This window comes from Mucor velutinosus (genome assembly GCF_035048745.1).
Source record: "Mucor velutinosus strain NIH1002 chromosome Unknown tig00001567, whole genome shotgun sequence".
In the NCBI taxonomy this organism is placed as follows: domain Eukaryota; kingdom Fungi; phylum Mucoromycota; class Mucoromycetes; order Mucorales; family Mucoraceae; genus Mucor; species Mucor velutinosus.
The window spans coordinates 200265-214438 of record NW_027041896.1 but is presented as its reverse complement, the minus strand read 5'-3'; the positions used below and the strand labels follow the sequence as shown (position 1 = coordinate 214438).

The 14174-nt window shown below is 42.0% G+C and overlaps 7 protein-coding genes across 7 annotated transcripts; 2 read left to right on the top strand and 5 right to left on the bottom strand.

Annotated features, from left to right (window-relative positions):
* Positions 1–5: 5 nt before the first annotated feature.
* On the bottom strand, positions 6–1423 carry ATC70_011944 (uncharacterized protein; the record flags this gene model as incomplete). The annotated part of the gene is made up of 3 exons (XM_064831127.1): positions 6–1111; positions 1183–1363; positions 1421–1423. The coding sequence occupies 3 exons, from the start codon at positions 1421–1423 to the stop codon at positions 6–8; spliced, it is 1290 nt and encodes a 429-aa protein (XP_064687995.1).
* Positions 1424–3600: 2177 nt separating this feature from the next.
* On the bottom strand, positions 3601–4731 carry ATC70_011943 (uncharacterized protein; the record flags this gene model as incomplete). The annotated part of the gene is made up of 9 exons (XM_064831126.1): positions 3601–3665; positions 3723–3801; positions 3860–3944; positions 4018–4129; positions 4197–4269; positions 4334–4350; positions 4413–4482; positions 4543–4601; positions 4659–4731. 9 exons carry the CDS (start codon positions 4729–4731, stop codon positions 3601–3603), a joined length of 633 nt encoding a protein of 210 aa, XP_064687994.1.
* Positions 4732–5046: 315 nt separating this feature from the next.
* sge1_6 (Global transcription regulator sge1) lies at positions 5047–6104 on the bottom strand (the record flags this gene model as incomplete). The annotated part of the gene is made up of 4 exons (XM_064831125.1): positions 5047–5667; positions 5741–5817; positions 5880–6014; positions 6071–6104. 4 exons carry the CDS (start codon positions 6102–6104, stop codon positions 5047–5049), a joined length of 867 nt encoding a protein of 288 aa, XP_064687993.1.
* Positions 6105–6723: 619 nt separating this feature from the next.
* Positions 6724–7632, bottom strand: ATC70_011941 (uncharacterized protein; the record flags this gene model as incomplete). The annotated part of the gene is made up of 4 exons (XM_064831124.1): positions 6724–6883; positions 6952–7120; positions 7418–7472; positions 7606–7632. The coding sequence occupies 4 exons, from the start codon at positions 7630–7632 to the stop codon at positions 6724–6726; spliced, it is 411 nt and encodes a 136-aa protein (XP_064687992.1).
* A 225-nt stretch (positions 7633–7857) lies between these two features.
* On the top strand, positions 7858–9264 carry ATC70_011940 (uncharacterized protein; the record flags this gene model as incomplete). The annotated part of the gene is made up of 1 exon (XM_064831123.1): positions 7858–9264. One exon carries the CDS (start codon positions 7858–7860, stop codon positions 9262–9264), a length of 1407 nt encoding a protein of 468 aa, XP_064687991.1.
* A 450-nt stretch (positions 9265–9714) lies between these two features.
* Positions 9715–13275, top strand: ATC70_011939 (uncharacterized protein; the record flags this gene model as incomplete). Its single annotated transcript, XM_064831122.1, has 9 exons — positions 9715–9732; positions 9793–10213; positions 10267–10789; positions 10880–11072; positions 11138–11610; positions 11675–11752; positions 11806–12184; positions 12244–12550; positions 12614–13275. The coding sequence occupies 9 exons, from the start codon at positions 9715–9717 to the stop codon at positions 13273–13275; spliced, it is 3054 nt and encodes a 1017-aa protein (XP_064687990.1).
* Positions 13276–13431: 156 nt separating this feature from the next.
* CLU1 (Intracellular distribution of mitochondria) lies at positions 13432–14077 on the bottom strand (the record flags this gene model as incomplete). Its single annotated transcript, XM_064831121.1, has 3 exons — positions 13432–13640; positions 13694–13723; positions 13777–14077. The coding sequence occupies 3 exons, from the start codon at positions 14075–14077 to the stop codon at positions 13432–13434; spliced, it is 540 nt and encodes a 179-aa protein (XP_064687989.1).
* Between the last annotated feature and the right edge of the window lie 97 nt (positions 14078–14174).

The following is a 14174-nucleotide window of genomic DNA, read 5'->3' as shown; positions in this document are numbered from 1 at the left end:
TTTTCTTAATAGCCATGAGGATAGTTTCTCTTTTGATAACGCTGCCCATTTAAACATGTGGATGATGGCACAGGGCTATTGTTGGCTGTGTGTGTGCGTTGCGAACTGGCATCATTTAACGGTGCATAGTAGCCATAAGAGCGATTTTGATACGGCAGTTGATGTGCCACGGGTCGAGGATGATATTGCTGATTGATAGTTACACCCGATCCGTCCGTACTACTCTGATATTCATCGAAATATCCATCATCATTATTGTTCAACAGACGTTGTTCACTGAGAGGCGTACTTGTTTGATGTTGTAAACCAGGTGAAGCCATCATGGGAGACTGAAAATAAGATGCCTTTTCGTACTCATAAGCGGATGGTGAGGCAAATGATGGCAATGATGGAGTTGTAGCAGCCAAGGGTCGTTTGTAGAATTCGCTTTCATCAATGAAAGACTCGCTCTCTGGTGCCACTGCACGACTGTTACCTGTTGCACTTGTTGCTGGACGGCGGCCTTGTTTGCGCAGAATTTCACTGATGCGTTTATCTACTTTATGACAGCAGTACTCTTTCAGATTTCCACGAATGTGACAAAACAGAGGAATATACAACACTGCAGCAACACAAACCAGGATGAATGAAATGGCAAAGACCAGTACCGAAAATGCCATGGTGCCTGTCAAGATTTGTTGCAGCAAATTTTCACCCAACACCTCGTTGTCAAAGCTGACAGATCCGTTGTGAATTTTGAGCCATTCAGGTGCCAGTGCTTCCAATGTCACTACGTTAATGACTTGACGAGGTGCTTCCGCCAACAAGAGTCGCTTCCAGCCCTTGAGTTGAAAAAAGATAAAGAAGGCATAGTTGTCGATCCCTTTGCTGTTGGAATTGATGGATTGAAACAAGCAGTAATAACGGTAATCTTTCATGGACAGGTAGCGATTGGCAATGACTGACGTGAAAGCGAATGAAATGTCATGTGTCTTGAGTATACGACGAGCTTTGAGCATGTCCCATAGCAGCAAGAGAAAAGAGACCATGATACAAGCAAAAAAGATCCATTTGGAGTATTCGGTTGGAATAGCAGGTGTCACTGTCGTTTGTCCAATAACCAAAAGTGATACTATATCATTGTCATTAATGAAAATTACTATAATTGGGGCTGCTGCTGCTGCTGCTATTGTTACTACTTACCAGCTGTCCATAAATCTGCTACGTAGACTGCAAAGGATTTGAGACTTAGGATAAAAACAAACATGTATCCAAAGCGAGAACAGCAAGATGGATTGTAAAATGCATCGAGATCAACATTTTCAAATTTATGATCAGGAACGATTTCTCGCTTCCATTTAGGTTTATCGCCTCTACAGCAGCCCTGTAAAAGATTGCGTTAATCAGTGATTTTTTCGGCTCAATGAAGGTTTGCACGTACCATCTTCTTTCGTAGTAGCTGTTGAATTGAAAAAAAGAGAGAAAAAGAAAAAAGAAATGGTAGACCAGATTCAAAACTTAATTATAGATTCGAATTCACGGACCTGGCCCTTTCTCATCACAATCGGAGACAGCAATAAATCCGAAATGGATGGCATCAAATGTAAAGGTTTTTTTTTTTTTTGCAAAGAATAGCCCTTGCTTGCGTAAAGCAATAGTGATGTGGTACAATAGACATGTTGACGATCCACGTTTAATGTTTAAATCAAGAATCTGTACTCTTGCTTATTGTTTGTTTTATGGTTGTACATCTAAATTTAGGCTAGAGTCGTGTCATTTCTGGCTTTGCTGCTCCGATTTCGTGGCACGCCTCTTAATTTGGATGGAAGTTAAATCATATAATAACAGTGTGCGTAATTGGGAGGGGAATCGTTCTGCCAAGAGTATCCTAGTTTGAAACATCTGTGGAAGATGTTGTTTGTTTGTGTGGAGCGACGATCTAGACATACATTCTGGTTTCACTCCACGTTTGACTGATCGGCAAATGTTTGACAACAGGATCAGCAAAGTATATCATTATGCCAACATTCATTTTACCGAGAGACAAATAATATACAGTTACGTTTGAGGGCTACAGCAATAGGCAGGTTTAGCCGCTTTGGGAGCAGACGTAAGCTCTATGTGTAGTTTGTTTGTAATATGCAGTGTCTCCCTCACAGATCCATGCCTGTTAATAGCGTTTCAGGAAACCCATCAATTTTTTATAAATGTAGAGTTTTTCGAGATCACCGAGAATGGTAACCAAAGGTAAAAGCGGGCCCGACTCTGATCCAGGCTTGCCTACATGGTTTGCCAAGCGAACTTGTATGCATCCATGGCGTTGATCTATGATAAGTTCACATTCTTAGTGTCAAAAAAAAACAATTCAAGCCCTCGTGCCCAATAGCAGGTTCTTGCAAGAAGCATGTCCAACTAATTTACTAATATGTACTACTGAGACTTTGCTTTTTAATCTTTCATCACTATGACAAGAGAGCCCTCCGTAAGCAATCTGTAGCAGTAGATCCAACTGATTTGCGATGCTTCGTAACTCTATCTACGGGAGCAATTCAGGTAGGTGTAGCCAGCATATCTGTATTGCTTCTTACTACTGGAAACTGTGTAAAATCACAGCGAAATCTGGATGCATTTGAGCCGTGTTTTCTCGCGTTAGAAGTGGTTTACACCAACCAGAATAGCAACAAAGTGTTGCTCTCATCTAGTACCAACTTCCTGGCACCTTTGCTTAGCTTTTTGGGTACCAAAAAATCATGGCCAAAATTCGACTAAAAAGCATGAGGTACCCCTCATGGTTTTCATTGAAAATCAAACGATCGCGTTTTTCACCTTGATAATGAAGACTTTTAATATGGTATATAGCAAATCAAAATGTTTCTATCGATCCAATGCAACCTCTAAAATCATCTTTGTGGGATCTTTATATGCAAATTTTCGACTTTTTGGCCAGAAACCTTATTTCATATTTTCTGAACTTGCTCAATAAGTTTATTCCAAACATCTATCTTACTTTACACCATTAGAAGCGCCTTAAAAAGTATTTCTAGAATGAATTAAGAAGCATGGAATGATCACCACATTTCATATAGTCGAATGCAGCAAAATAGACAGATTGAGTCGATTTTGTTCAGAATCTGGCCAATCTGGAACAGACCCTGAGCGAAGATTTTACTTGCTCTGGTTGCTGGTTGGTGGCAAAATCACTGATGCCTTTTTTTATCAATGCAATCGATGCTCTTGAAGTTATAACAAAGTGATTGCGACGAAATAGAAAAGTAATATAGCTCAGCTTTACTAAGCCTTACAACTTTCTTCAAACATTTTAAAAATATAGTAAATGTAACCGTTCGCAATTGCTCATTCAAATGTAATCCAATTCGAAACGCAAATTTGCCACCCTTTTCAAGATTGCATGTCATTCTCGAATGAGATTACTGGCTTATTCTGCTTGGAAGTATTACTAAATGCAAAGGATTTTGCATGATTGCTAGCAAAACAAAATTATTTTCATTTAATGGCTTAGTAAAAGGGTAAATCCTGCACGATCACAAGAAATGGAATAGTATGTAAGAGAACACATCTCCTGAAAATTAACTGTGTACATAAATGAAAGCAACTACGAAATTAACATGCACATGAGCTCACTTCCTCTTTTCTAGCTGATGTATCCGTCAAATCCACCTTGGTCACTACACAAACCACGTTAAGTTTCAGCAAATACCTTCGACATCAACCACACCACTTACACGTCTCTCGTTGACCATCTTCAGACTGGCTCTCCATTCCTGGTAATGCATGCCCAATTTTCCTAAACAGTGCCTTTACCTATAGACACCAATTCATTAGAATAAACGTTGTCAAGAGACCTCTACGGAAAACTCACATTGTATCCGGCCTTTGCACTAGTTTCTATGAACATGATGTTGTATTCCTTTGCCTTCTTCTCTCCTTCATCCACTGTCACTTGTCTATATATTGATAACAGCAACATTACCATATATACACACATACTGCATGAAGAGAACCACACCCAAATTTTACCTTTTATCGTTCAAATCAGTCTTGTTTCCTACCAGCACAATGATCACGTCAGTTCCTCTCTCAGCCCTCACATCATCAATCCATTTGGAAGTATTTAAAAACGAATTTCGATCTAAACAAGACACTCGGTTACTCGTTCGGCTGTCCCTGAATACTCACAACTACACAAACCAACTTACTGGTAATATCATAAACAACAACACATACAGAGGAATCTCGAATATAACTTGGGATCAGAGAACGAAATCTTTCCTGTAAAATAAACAGGCCAGTTTAATTTACATGTAACCAATCCCTTCCTGTCGGCATCAGTTACCTGTCCAGCAGTATCCCCTAATGTACAAAATAACAATCAATTAATACAGGCCATGTAGATATCCACTGTGCCGTCTTACATAGCTGAAGGCGGATAGTTCGGTCATCGAGATACATGGTTTTTGACAAGAAATCGATACCTATAGTTGCCTGAAAACAAACCATTCAATTTCAGCCCCTGAATTCTCTCTTGATTTCATGTTTTTCTACCTGATACGTATTGTCAAATGTATCATACATGAACCGAGTAATGAGCGATGTCTTTCCCACTAGGGTCGCCTGATGAATGAGATGTTACTGCTCTATGAAACTGCCATCTACCATACCACTTTGTTCGCCGAGAAACACCAATTTGAACTTTTTCAGAGGGTTCCCAAAATCATTGTTGTTATTAGACATGATTTGAGTAGTAGTTTTCTATGAAATGGTAAGGAGAGGAATGTGTTCAGTATAAAGAATCAAGAAGGAAAAAGAAAGGGAAAAAGAAGAGAAAAAACTTTGTTGTCCAGTTAATATATTTCAAGTGTTACAAGAGCTTTACTTTCTTATTTAATACACATCATCCAAACAAAAGGTACATCTACACTAAAAAAAAAAGATAACATCTCCTTACAAAAATAAAGACTCCTTATTCATTTATATTTTAGTAAAAAAAAAAAAGTATTACATTTAAGACCTTTTTTTTATTTCTATGAAAAAAAAACAAGATTATATTTAAGCTTCCCAAGAAGAGTTGGCAGGAGCTTCAGTCTCATCAGCCCAGTCAGTAGTACGTTGAGCAGACCAGTCGGCAGCGGCAGCAATACCAGCGACACCTTCAGTGGCCTCACCCTCAACAGCCCATTCACCAGTGGCAGCTTCAGCGGAGGCAGCGAAATCACCCTCCTCAGCCTCAGCCTCGGCGTTCTCCTTCTCGATCTCCTCAGGATCACGGTAGAAGAACATATCGACCATGACGTCCCAAGCGGTCTCATAGTCGAGAGTACCACGGAGACGGAGGACGGCACGAGCCAAGAGCCAGTAGATCAAACCAATAGCGTGCTTGGCCTTGTTGTTGGTGGGGATAGCAACATCAACGAACTTGAGGGAAGCATCAGTATCAGCAAGAGAGATAACGGGGACGTTAACATAAGAAGCTTCGAGGATAGCTTGGAAATCAGAGCGAGGATCGGTACAGATAACCAAACGAGGTTCACGGAAAGAACGGGTGATGTAATTGGTGAAAGTACCAGGAGTATAACGACCAACAATAGCTTCAGCACCAATGTATCTGGCGAACTTAAGAGCGGCACGGTGACCGTAAGGACGAGCAGAGACAACAACGATGTCTTGAGGCTATACAAGCACAGGACACATCAGAATCCACAATCGCAAATGAACCCCACACATAAAAAAAAATTTCACTTACGTTCTCGATGGAAGCAATGATACGAGCAGCCAAGATGAGCTTCTCCCAGGTCTTACCAATGTTGATCAAGTTGATACCTGTTCAATTGAGATAATATAAGTATACTGGGCCATCTGTTGAGTAAACAGATCGTATTTACCATCAGCACGACGCTTGTGGATATAAGGAGCCATACGGGTGTTGGCATTCTTGGTACCAATGTGGCATTGAGCACTCAAAAGGAGTTGGATATCCTCCTCGGTGGGGTTGAGAACTGAAGGAACACGAGACATAGCTATACGATGGATGGTTAGTACTAGATGGATAGTATAGCGATGGATGTATACATACTTGTATGTGCAGGGAAAGAGAAGGCTTCATTCATTTAATTAGATTTGACACTTTTAATTGTTGCGTCTGTTTGCAAATTTGCCAATCCGCTGGTAGTTTGATCCTCTTCCGGCCCGTATATCATTGTTCTCTGGTAGTGTCCGGTTCAAGGAAGTTAGACCTCATAATTTGGCAATCACAAATCAACTCTGGTTCAATGGATCAAAGCGAAGTGTGATAGCAGTAAACGCTGGAGTCGCATCGAGTTCAGGGAGAACAATGGCATCGATAGGCGTTTTGATTCCCGAATTGAAAATCTATTTGTGCATTTGTTTACATGGAAACAAACAGGAATTTTACAGGCTATGTAATGGCCTGTCAAATGTAAAGTGATCCTTTAGCCATGGCATACTATCAGAGACATTGGCTGATTTGCTTGACTCTAAACTCTAAAGAAAAGTACAGTATGGTACATATTCCCAATAGTGCATGTCTTGTCCAAGAAAACGTGCACACCACTGTTTAAAGTCGACACCATCCACAGATCAACATGCATGTAGAAAACCATAAGCGTCAAGGGCAAGGAATAGATATGTTTTCTTCACAGTTTATTCACAATTCGTAAAAAGAAAGGGATGACAGAATATATATTTATTTGTAAATATAGATTTTGCTTAGAATCTAAGCTTGCTGAAGAACCACTTGTTCTTACCAGTTTGATAGCGTTCTTCGAAAAGCTTCTTGATGACCTTCTTGGAATCTTCACGTTGAGTGGGCTCCTTGAAAGTATCAGCAGAGACAGTACCCTTGATTTGTTCTAATTCCAAACCGTAACTATACGACGCTGTTGTTAATCATCCTGATCTACCACCTCTAAAGTCCAAATTTTCTACAAAACTTACCGAGTAGGCATCATGTGGTTGTAGTTAACAATCTTAACGAAAGGCTTGACCTTGGAACGCTTGGCAGTCTTCTTCTTACCCATGGCCTTGGTGACCTTGAGAGGAGAACGTTCGACACCAGCGACGACGGCATAACCATAGGGTCTATCCTTGGTTCCTTCATCGTGGTCTAAAGGAAGCAAATGGCATGTTAGAATCTAATGTACTGTCTATAGTATGAGAAGAGCCGACATGAAATGTACGTGTGCTGTGCTCTGACATAATGGTGGTGGTGGTGGTGGTGATGGCGGTGCAAACGATCAGATAATTCAATCTGTCAAAAGGCGAGTGTCTCTGATTGTTGGTAGTTTCGTGTTCAAATGTGATCGAGTCCGAATGTTGATTCAATGCGATATACAGACAGCACACAGCAGCACATACATTCCATGCACAGCTCCTTTCTTTCTTGTTGTATTGTAATACGTACTACGGACGACGACGGCCTTCTTGCCGGCATAACGACCTTGCAAAATAACGACAACCTATGTAACAATGATGTGTGAGAACTGAGTTTTGAGTGGAAATCATGGAGATGGTTGGCATGTGTGATAAGTGCATCCATCCATGGTGGTCGATCATCTGTCTAAATCGATCGATGTTGGTTCTGATACGTACTTTACCAGCCTTGATGAACTTGACCATGGTTGCTGAAGATCTGTCAAAGAGAAGAGGAGGATTTCACTACACCTGTATGATTGGATTTGCTTTTTTGGCTTTGCGGCCTCGAATCCACGTAAAGCGAAAAACCTTTTTGCCCGGACCAGTCGAACAACGAATCAAAGCAAGCATGGAACTCCGTTGTACGCTATACTCATGAAGCATATTCTGCATTTCCCTTGTTCATTGTTTGCAATATAGTCAGTCAACATGGAAAATGACCCGCCTCCTCAATCGCATTGCTCTTTGTCACTGAAACGACTGTTTGCTTCGGATCCAAATTACCCCTCTAAAAAGAGAAAGACGCCTCTATCTCTGTCCAGATCTGGCAATCGTAGCAACCCTGCTTCGCAGCAATTGTTACTCGACATCAAGCCAGAACCATTGTCCCAAGAATTACCTGTAAATACCATCAAGCCGGAAGACTGTATTGCCAAAGACGAGAAGGTCAAATCAGAAAAAGCTTGCTGCCTCGAAAAACCAAAGTTAGAATGTGGAAACGAACCGCTACTCTGCGACATCATAAAGGATGAAGAAACGATACCACCAGAGCTAGGCATAAGCACTCAAAATGGCAATCCTCAAGACAGCAGCTCAACGTCAAAAGAAAATAGCCTAGACGATTATGCTTGCCCTATATGTAGCGAGAATCTAACATCTGTCAAATCAAGCTATCTTCGACAACAGCATGTGGAAGAGTGTATATCCATTGAAAGCACACCTCAACTGGAACAAGAACTCGAATTTGACGACTGTGTCTTTTGCGGCAAGAATCTAACACATTTCAACTCTACTAGACGGCAAGTCCATATCAATAGGTGTCTTGATGCCGCCGATGAGCTGGAAAAGCAACACCAAAAGTCCATGTTTGCTGGTCAACATGTACCTTTTCTCAGCACGTTGGAGCTCTGTCCAGTCTGTCATGAAGTTGACCCATTTGAAAATCGCACGCTCAAGCAGAAAATTGTACATGTCAAACAATGTGCCAGGCAAAATCAGATGTCTCTTCCTCAGTTGCTCAAGAAATTGCAGTGGATTGGATGGGGCCATATGCCTGTGCCTGCAACGACAGCAACCGCAACTACACCTGTAGAAAACGCATCATCCGCATCATCACCATTGCCACCAAAAATACCAGAACATCAACTCACGGCTTATATCCATGACATGCATGAGGAAGACGAGGATTTCTCCAATCAGGTCATCATTCATGCATCCCGCGTACCTGAAGTAAATCAACGACGAGAGGATAAACTAGACGACGAACTTCAGACTGCACTGGCCATATCCAAATCCTTACAGCAATCCAAACGCAAGCTGCGCATCACCAAGCTGAATGAAAGAGACTGGAACGCTGCCAACATTTGGTCCTCTGAAGAGTCGAGAATGAATGCCATGACAAGATTAGACGACATGCTATTCTCACAAACGCAAGTAGATGATTACCGACAAGCACAGCGTGAAGCATCCAGCGTCCAGTTGGGTCCTTCTCGCATTATACCCACTCACACTCCATTTTTTTGGGATTTGACCAGCAATCGCCAGTCTAATTGGAATGATGCGCTTATTTTCACGTCCTTATTCATACAAAGATTAAAGAATATAGAAGATGTATGAATAAATCGTTTTCAAAGCCTCTCTCTCCGAGATGATACAGCCAGCAACAGCCGGTAGATTGGCGTTACCAGGACAATGTAAAAGACAAAATCGATGTTGGGCCTTGATGAATAGCTGCCCTCAATGCCTTCTCATCACTCTGGTGTGACGAAGGGCTTTCCCCCCCCCCCCTAAAATTGATGTGTGTCAGCTGTCGAATGTCAACATGACATTCTTTGCGCTCATCAGTTACATGTTGATAGACGCGCCCATATGAATCCACTACAGCAATTTCAGTATATTTGAAAGTGTTTTATGCATCTACTTTGGCAATCGTTGTAGTGAGTTTAAATCATCATCTCTGTTGTTGAGTCTTGCTGTCGACTGCTTTATTTCCTGGCCCACAAAACACAAGATTGTTGCATTTCTTTCTCGCTTAAAACACTATCTGTTCAATTAAACATCAGAGCAATGGATGGCCACACAAATGTAACTATAGCAAAGGCGCATCAAGTGTCTCTCACTCTAAATCCCCTGCTTGTGTTTTAGACTCACGCAATATCTAAGGCTGATGATTCAGACAACTGGAGAAGACGTCCCGTTGATCAAGAGGAATCATTACAACAACGGCCCACACTTCGCACTCAAAACTGGAAACGTCATAATAACAACAATCGACCAAAAATACACATGGACGATATCGTGCCCAAACCTCGACGTAGAAGGCCTAAAGCCAAGCATGCTGAGACCAAGATGGAGAACAGCCCTGATGCTACGCCTGTAGTTACAAAGGCAGATCAACAGCAGCCACCTGCGCCAGAAATAACTCTTAATTTAGTCGACTTTTCAGTTACAAAGAACGAAGAAAACGCTTGGAATCATTATGCTAGGCATCAGGAAGATGATTCAAACGATGAAGATTGGGTGATTGGTGCTCCAGTTGACGAAATCAAGGAGCCCAAAGCAAACAGTAAGCCCCCTCATGCATTTATGAACATGACATGTGCTAATCCAATGGCACAGAGAGAACGGCGCCACCTTATATTCACCCTTGGGACAGAAACTCACATAACAAAAGAACGTTCTTCCTGCCCTTCTGGAATCCTTTGGATATAGAAAGAGGCATTGAACAAGGTACATTGTACCAAGGCATTATGTGTCTCACCAAGAATCCAATAGATGCTTATGTCAAGTCCGACGATCTTGATTTTGATATATACATTGGAGGTGCTCATGACAAAAACAGAGCCATGGATGGGGACCTTGTAGCAGTGCAGTTGGTAGATGTTGAGGAGGTGTGGGAGCTGCGTAAAGAACGTCGGCGCAAGAGAAAGGAGATGCATCTGCAGCGTCAAAAGGCAAAGCGAGATCAGGAAGAGCAGCAAGATCAAAAGGTGCCCGAGCAATTTGAGGATCCAATTGAGGAAGAAGAGACAGTAGTAGCAGATGCAGGCGCAGAAGACTCTGATGGAGAAGACCACAAGCCAGTATACTGTGGTCATGTTGTTGGTATTTTGGAGAGGGCGCCCCATGCCACCTACACAGGGTAAGCATCTAAAGCTCCGATTGTATGAGGACAACCAGATGGAGTTGACTCTCTCTCTCTCTCTCTCTCTCTCTCTCTCTCTCTGCATAGAACTATACTCTCAGAGGAACCAGGAGTGTTGGATGAACTCAAAAGCAACGCTAAAGAGAGGCAGCAAAATGGACTTGCGATAGCTTGGTTCAAGCCAACTGATCGGCGCGTGCCCATATTCAAACTTCGAGGCCGAGATATTCCCCGAGAACTAGGCGCCAATGAAGAATACTTCAAGACACATTTATTCTCGGTAGGAATCTGCATGCGGTAGCGCATTCATACATTGAATCCTCATATCAATGTACTTATGTATAGGTCTCGCTCTTGCGGTGGCAAATAACAGACAGACGCCCAAGCGGTAAATTTGAAAGAGAAATTGGGCCTATTGGCGACTTGTTCACAGAGAGACAAGCCAGTATCACCAACAATTGTATTATCGATACTGGATTCACGCCAGTTGCACTTGGATGTCTGCCACCTATACCTTGGGCGATACCTGAGAAAGAGTACGCGTTGAGACGAGATTTGAGAAACGAGCGCGTGTTTTCGATTGATCCCCCCACAGCCAAGGATCTGGATGATGCTCTTCATATCAAAGAGCTGGAGGATGGGTTCTTTGAAGTGGGTGTCCATATTGCGGATGTTTCTTACTTTCTCAAGCGCAATACCGCCCTTGATGCAGAGGCAAGAGCTCGCGGCACGAGTACATACCTTGTTGATTCGGTAATCCCTATGTTGCCGTCGCTTTTGTGTGAGGAGCTTTGTAGTCTCAATCCTGGTGTTGAAAGGTATACTACTAGCTGTGAGTGCAGACACTGACTCTGTATTGACACACAAGAATATCGAATATAGGCTTGCATTTTCTGTTATCTGGAAGATGAACGAGCAAGGCAAGCCTGTGGATACCTGGTTTGGAAAGACGATTATAAAGTAAGACGTATGAATTCAAAGCGATAGAACTGTGTATCAACTCTGTTTGCTAGATCCTGTGCAAAACTTGCTTACGATGATGCTCAGCAAGTGATTGAAGGTGATATTTTGCCGGTCGATGTCGACATTTTTGGCAACCATGATGATTATGCCATCTCAAACGACATTCTAATGCTACACAACCTCTCTGTTCAAATGCGTCAACAAAGATACGACGGTGGGTCTCTTTCCATGAACTCTGTCAAGCTGCAATTTATGTTGGACGATAAGGGCGAACCTATCTCATTTTCCCAGTTTGAGGCCAAGGCTGCAAATCGCTTGATTGAGGAGTTTATGTTGCTTGCTAATATTAGCGTTGCTCACAAAATCGCAAAATCGTTTCCTGACGAAGCTTTATTAAGAAGACACGAGTATCCACTGTCAAAAAGACTGGTAAGATTGATATTGATTATTTCAAACGAGCAACAACTACTGACATGCGTGCATAATAGAATGAATTTATCAAGGTTACAGAGGTGCTTGGCCTCAATTTCGATGGCCATAGTGCTGGCTCCCTCCAGTCGTCCTTTGACAGTGTCAACAATCAAGATGTCAAAGATGTGCTCTTGATCTTGGCTATTCGAACTATGCAACGTGCAAAGTACTTTTGCTCAGGATCTCTTGATATCGCCAAATTCCATCATTACGCTTTGAATGAGGCTTTTTACACTCACTTTACGTCGCCCATCCGTCGTTATGCTGATGTGATTGTGCACCGCATATTGGAAACTGCCCTCGCCAATGACAATAACCACAAAGGTAGAGTATTGGGAATTAGTTTCAACGACACGTGCAACACTGATAAGCTTCATCTCAATGTAGCAATGCCTTGCCCATACAACAAAAAGATGCTGCAGAAAATAGCGTTTGAATGCAACACTAAGAAGGATGGCGCCAAGAATGCACAAAACAGCGACATTATGATTTACCTATGTAGATACTTGACCATGGTTGAGAAACTCAACGGCCCTGTATACACAAAAGCGGATGTCATTACTACCTCCAAGGAAACATACGAAGTATGTGTGCCTGAATACGGCCTTGAAAAACGCATCCACTTGAAGGACTTGCCGGTATCTCGTTTTGACTTTGACAAGACAAAGCTGTCATTAAATATATTCTGGAAACGAGGTGTTCCTGTCACAATGAGAAACGAGGAAAAGATGTACGCAGAGCGAGTTACAAAAGACGACTACAGCAGCGAGGATGACGACGACGAGGTCGATGAAAGTGGAGATCCTCTGGACAGTTTGGCACGAATGACGCTGCAGGAACCCAATCCTGACAAAGTTGTGGACGCTGGTGCGTTGATACCATCTGTCATTTTGGACGAAGAAACGTGTATGCAGACAATCAGCATGTTTTCTCAAATCGATGTTCGTCTACAAATCAACAATCTAGTATCGCCACCTATGATCAACATATATCCAGTAAACCCTTTCTCAGGAGAGGAGGAAGAGCTGAAACAAGATGAAAAGAACTAGCTATCAAATGCTAATCCTCTGATATCCAATGTAAAATATATGTATAAACCTGCATCGTCCCCTCTACAGTATGCTCCCCTTTGAATCCTGCCACATCCATTGTTTGCTGGTATTCAGAAATTAACATTCACTAGTAATAGTACAGAGTCAACCGATTTATTGAGTCTTTTTAGCAGAGACATCTACTTTCAGATAGTTGTTGATGCGAATGAATGAATCTACTGTCATAATGAGAGGCAAGATAAAGTAAGGTGCATAGAATCCAATCAATGTTTGACGTTCAGTGGTGTTCAAGTTCAATGTTTCGTTGAATAGAACTTCGGCAATGGTTGGCAATACAGTGGTAGCAACATGTGCACCATAAACTATGGAGCAATCAATGAGTCCTTGATCGACAGTCTCACGCCATGTCACTTACTGGCAAGAGGAAGACGGATGTATTTGGAATCTACAAGCAAATGTCAATATCTTCTCAATCCTATTCAACATGCGTCAGCTTACCTTTGGCAAGGCCGGCACATGCCATGAAAAAGAAGGGCAACTGAACAAACAGTTCACATACAACGAAGCTCAAAAACCAATATACAGGAGTTGAGCTTCCCATGAAGGGATCTTTGTAAGTTTCAGTATAGAATTTCAAAGCATCCTTGAGTACTTGAGGAACCCATTGAGGGGGATAAAAGATTTGAAAATCGATAGCTAAGGTAACAGGGATATGACTGGCAAAGTAGAGAAAGTATATCAAGTCCAATGGACGAGACAAAAGGCTCCTTTTACCAGCTTGTTGTTGTTGGTCTGCCATTTGTTGTTTGGTAGTAAGAGGAGAAAACAATCGCGTTTATATAGGGCATCGTGTTTCACTCTGATGTTCAACCGTAAGTCACACAAAATGTAATGGT